The sequence below is a fragment of the Vollenhovia emeryi genome, unplaced genomic scaffold, assembly GCF_000949405.1.
Source record: "Vollenhovia emeryi isolate VEMERY1.0 unplaced genomic scaffold, V.emery_V1.0 DF939405.1, whole genome shotgun sequence".
In the NCBI taxonomy this organism is placed as follows: Eukaryota; Metazoa; Arthropoda; class Insecta; order Hymenoptera; family Formicidae; genus Vollenhovia; species Vollenhovia emeryi.
In genome coordinates this window covers 39,719-44,936 of record NW_011966961.1, presented here as the reverse complement: position 1 = coordinate 44,936, position 5,218 = coordinate 39,719, and the positions used below count along the sequence as shown (strand labels likewise).

General features: G+C 49.4%; 1 protein-coding gene across 1 annotated transcript; it reads left to right on the top strand.

Moving 5' to 3' along the window:
- The first annotated feature begins 1,022 nt into the window (after positions 1 to 1,022).
- LOC105557920 lies at positions 1,023 to 2,501 on the top strand. The gene has a single exon (XM_012005326.1). It carries the CDS (start codon positions 1,091 to 1,093, stop codon positions 1,595 to 1,597), a length of 507 nt encoding a protein of 168 aa, XP_011860716.1. The 5' UTR covers positions 1,023 to 1,090; the 3' UTR covers positions 1,598 to 2,501.
- The last annotated feature ends 2,717 nt before the right edge of the window (positions 2,502 to 5,218 follow it).

The window sequence follows — 5,218 nt, the reverse complement described above, 5'->3', positions numbered from 1 at the left end:
TTTTAAATGCCTCACCCTGTATAATATAAAAAGTAATGAAGTAAAAAATCATAGTTTTGTTTTTCAGTCATAGTCCAAATGGGAAGAAGTGTCACGATAATAAAATCAAACGTTAAAAATATTACAGCATGTTTTCCAAAGGGTTTCACATTCATTAAAATAAAAAAGGATTTTTATAAAATTATGCTTGTTAACAATACGCTCAACTAATTTCTATTAATTAAAAATAAACTATTATTTTCTAAACTATGAGAATATGTTTCTGCCCAAACGATTGCAATAGTAAAAAATACAAAATGTTATCTGCTAAGTTTACGTATGCTTTCCATTTACAGAAAACTGTGTTATACAATATTGCCTGATAATTGGTTCTTGCTGTCATAGTTCAGATATGTTTTACTGTGTCGACTTGTGTCGTAATTGGAAAGCAATGATTAGTTCATACACTTGGATTCGGCGGGAAATTAACAGCAAGAACCAATCATCAGGCAATTCATCCATGACGGAGTGTCACCTAAAAGGAAAATTAATTATACCAGCAGTATTAGGCTGATGGCAGAGAACAATCCGTAAACGCTTAAGACTGTCTCAGTCGTAGACGTAGGGCAAGGCAGAGAGAAACGCAAGTCGTGAAAGGCTATTGTATACGACTTACGTTTCTCTCTGCCTTGCTCTACATCTACGACTGAGACAGTCTTAAGCGTTTACAGATTGTTCTCTACCATCAGCCTTACGATGTTACTTCTTCTAGGTTAAGTTAAGTTAGGTTAGATTAGGTTACGCTTTAGTCAATCGTGGTGGAGGACGTCCGTGTCCGAGTGGGGGCCCAGATAAAATATCTGGGCCTCCACATAGACGGCAAGTGGAGGTTCGAGGAGCACCTCAAGAGGCTGGCGCCCAGGTTGGACGGTGCCGCGAACGCACTCTCGCGGCTAATGCCCAACCTGGGGGGGGGGGGCCGCGTGGGAGGGTGAGGCGACTGTACGCCAACGTGGCAAACTCGATCGCCCTGTACGGTGCCCCCGTTTGGTCACCTGCCCTAAATGGCAATAGAGCGGCGACTGCTCAACTTAGGCAGACGCAGCGCCGCATGGCCATAAGGGCAATCAGGGGGTACCGTACAGTCTCCCACGCGGCGGCCACGTTACTGGCAGGCATGCCCCCCGTGGAGATCATGGCGGCGGCGTATACACGCATGTACGACCGCGCCGCGGATCTCAAAGCGGGGGGAGCCAAAATCACGCCGAGGGTGAGGAGGCTCCTCAGCCTCCAGGTAAAGAGGGAGGCGAGGGAGGAGTGGCGGACCTGGCTGGAGGACCCCAGCCGCGCAGGCCAGCGCACGCTCCAGGCCATCCTCCCTCGCCTAGAGGAGTGGCTGGACCGTCCCTGGGCACGGGCGTCCTTCAGGACGACGCAGGTACTCACCGGGCATGGATGCTTCGGTGGGTACCTGCACAGAATCGGGCGTGAGAGGACCACGCAATGCCACCACTGCGAGGAGGCGGAGGACTCGGCGCAGCACACCCTGGAAGCAGTGTTGCCGACTTCGCATCTTTGCACGGCAGTCGAGCGCGTGGAGGGAGTAGAGTGGGGGTAGCGCTCGGCGCTCGGCTTACGTCGGACGCGAAGAAGAGCGCGGACATATCTGTTGTCTCTTTCTCTCTACACTGTGACGATGGAAGAGCGCGGACATATCTGCTGTCTCTTTCTCTTTCCATCGTCACGGTGTAGAGAGAAAGAGACAACAGATATGTCCGCGCTCTTCTAGCGTCACGGCGTGGAGAGAAAGAGACAGCAGATATGTCCGCGCTCTTCTTCGCGTCCGACGCTACCCCCACCCTACGCCCTCCACGCGCTCGACTGCCGTGCAAAGATGCGAAGTCGGCAACACTGCCTGGAAGTCTGTCCGGGGTGGGCGAACGAGCGCCGGGTCCTCACTGACGTAATAGGGGGTGACCTCTCCCTACGGGCGGTGGTAGAGGCCATCATCACCGGGGGAGAGGAAGCCTGGGAGGCGTTCTCCTCCTTCTGTGAACGCGTAATGTCACAGAAGGAGGAGGCAGAGCGAGTAAGAAGGGGGGAGGCGGACCCCCCTCTGGGCTCGCATAGAGGAGGAAATGGAGGGGCTAGAAGAGGCGCGCGTGGACGGCGCGGCCGAGCAGCCCATTTGAGAGGGCCCTACCTTCAGGGAGGGCGGAGAAGGTAAAGGCATGAGACAAGCCTGGAGGAGAGGCGGACCGTTTAAGGTTAACCTTCCCCCCCACGCCCCCTCTCACCCGGGACGCTTATCCCGTGGGGAAAAAGGGGGAGAGGAGAAAAAGTCGGCCTGCCTTCTTGAAGGCACCCGGCTTAATAAAGCCTCCAAGAGGCGAACAGCGAGGGTTTGGGGGGTTTATGCAAGGCGTCCAGGGCCCGCCTCAAGAATAGGCCTGGGGTATCTCCTGCCTGTCGTAAGAGGCGACTAAAAGGAGCTTTTGCCGGGAAGTCCTCAGGGACCCCTGGCGGGCGGGCGTGGGCTGGAGACCCACGACCCGCCCTTCCCCCATCAGTAACTAGGGGGAGCGGCGAGGGGCCTGATGGCACCCCCGCCGCTGCGCACGCACAAAGGCGCAAGAAGCGCGCCCTACAGAAGGGTGCAGTCCAAGACAAAGAGGAACGTGCCAGCAACAGGCGCGTGGCGCTGAGCCGGCCAGAAAGGAAATGCGTAGCAGTCCCCGGCCGGCTCAACATGGCGCAGAGAAGTCCACCCCCGGTGGTTTTAGTGCGGTAGGCGTCTCCATTGCACACTGACCTTGGGTTGTCAATTGCCCAAGTGCCAGGGAGACGAGTCCCACACACCACCCGTCCCTCTCACCAAGGGGGGCGGGTGACGGTCCATGAGGATTTCCACCGGGTAAACAAAAAAAAGGTTACGCTTAAGTCATGGGGGCGTCCCTATAAACTCGTCATGGACAGGCTTAGCAAAGGGGCGCCCCCGACAACGGAAACGCTCGATCCGGGTTTCTGAACGAGGTGGTGGAAACGCTGTTCCCGACGGCTGAACAGACGTATACCCCGCTGGAAGAGCATCCGGAGCAGGAAGAGGTGTGGGACGAGGAGCTGGAAGTCTCTGACTCTGAACTGGCGAGAGCTGTTAAAAAGCTCAAAGCCGGAAAGGCGCCAGGTCCAGACGGAGTGCCAGGGATGGCGTGGAAGGCAGCCATGGGGGTAATAGCGGACAGGTTACGCAAAACAATGAACGCGTGCCTCAGACTGGGCAAATTCCCTAAAACCTGGGAGGAGGCAAAACTGATCCTGCTCCCCAAAGCGGGAAAACCACCGGACATGCCGGCCTCGTACAGGCCAATCTGTCTCCTGGACGAGGCGGGAAAAATCTTTGAGAGAGTCGTCGCCTCCCGTCTCGTCCGGAGCCTCGAAGACGAAGGAAGGCCTGGACTGTCGAACCGACAATTCGGTTTTAGAGAGGCCAGATCCACGGTGGACGCCATCAAATGGGTCCGCAATCATGGACACCGAAATCATTGGACACCGCATTATTGAACACAAGCATTATTGGACACCGCATTATCGGACACAAGCATTATTGGACACCGCATTATTGGACACCGCATTATTGGACACCGTATTATTGGGCACCGCATTATTGGACACTGCATTTTTGGACACCGCATTTTTGTACACCGCATTATTGGACACAAGCATTGCAAGTTTGGACACTGCATTTTCGGACACCGCATTATTGGACACCGCATTATTGGACACCGCATTATTGAACACAAGCATTGCAAGATTGGACACTGCATTGAGGTTGTCTCGATTGCGCACATAACCGATCGGACACGGCAATATTTCCCGATCGGACACAGGCTCCATCGGACACAGGCCCGATCGGACACGGACTCGATCGGACACTCTAATGGATTTTCAAGTGTTTATAACATGAAATTTAAGGCAAACTGTGACTCTAGATGGGTCGGGATATTTATATATATTTAACCGGGGTTAACTGTTCTGTAAAGCAGATAATTTTCCATCATTTGTAAGTCCATACGCCCACAAGAATATTGTGCTTTACAGAAATACGCAAACCCGATACAAAATATCCCAGGTAGAACATAAAACTCATAATGACGTCATAATGACGTCATCATGATTTAATTCATCACTTAAAAGTTACCCAAACAAAAATGATTGAAAAATGATTTAAAGAGGACACAAAGAATCATAGATTTTAAGTACATATTCAAACATATTGGTACTTTTACGTTATAGTTAAAAGAGGGTTAAAAGAGATAATTAGAGAAGAATTTGTTAATTTTTATATTAATATGATGTACTTATATTATTCTAATATAACTGTCAGAATTTCAATTTTGAACTACTTCTATTTTTTGAAAATCATTTTCTGTTATGCACGCGCAGTTTTTTCAAGTTGCTTTCCCATTAAAAATAAATATTTTATTTTAATTTTTACATTATTAACACATGATCTCTTAAAGTACTACATTTTGTGTGCAATAATGTTTATTATTAGTTATTTATAATAATAATATGTATACTCGCTAATAATATGTATAATGCAAATAAATTTCGTGTATCAATCAATTTGAGATAATATTCTTCTTTTTGGAGGTCATATTAAAATTACTATGATAGCATAAATAAGTCACCAAAATGTAGCCAAAAATGTATCAAATGAGATCATTATGATTTTTGAAGTGATGTCATAATGATGTCATAATGAGTTTTATGTTCTACCTGGGTACCTGGGATGTGTCCAATCGGGCCTGTGTCCGATCGGGCCTGTGTCCGGTCGAGTCCGTGTCCGATTGAGCCTGTGTCCGATCGGGAAATATTGCCGTGTCCGATCGGTTATGTGCGCAATCGGGACAATCCCAATGCAGTGTCCAATCTTGCAATGCTTGTGTTCAATAATGCGGTGTCCAAAAATGCGGTGTCCAAAAATGCGGTGTCCAATAATGCGGTGTCCAATAATGCGGTGTCCAATAATGCGGTGTCCAATAATGCTTGTGTCCGATAATGCGGTGTCCAATAAGTCCCAGTCTACAATAGATGATTTAAGCCCTAAGCTTTAAGAAATTGGCCAATCACGGTCAAGTATGAGTAGAATGCGCGACTGTGATTAGTCAATTTCTTAAGGCTTAGGGCTTAAATCTCTATTGTAGACTGGGACTAATGCGTGTCCAATAGTGCGTGT

Coding starts and splice junctions, on each gene's coding strand:
- LOC105557920 (XM_012005326.1), top strand. CDS start 1,091: ATGGCCATAAGGGCAATCAGGGGGTACCGTACAGTCTCCCACGCGGCG.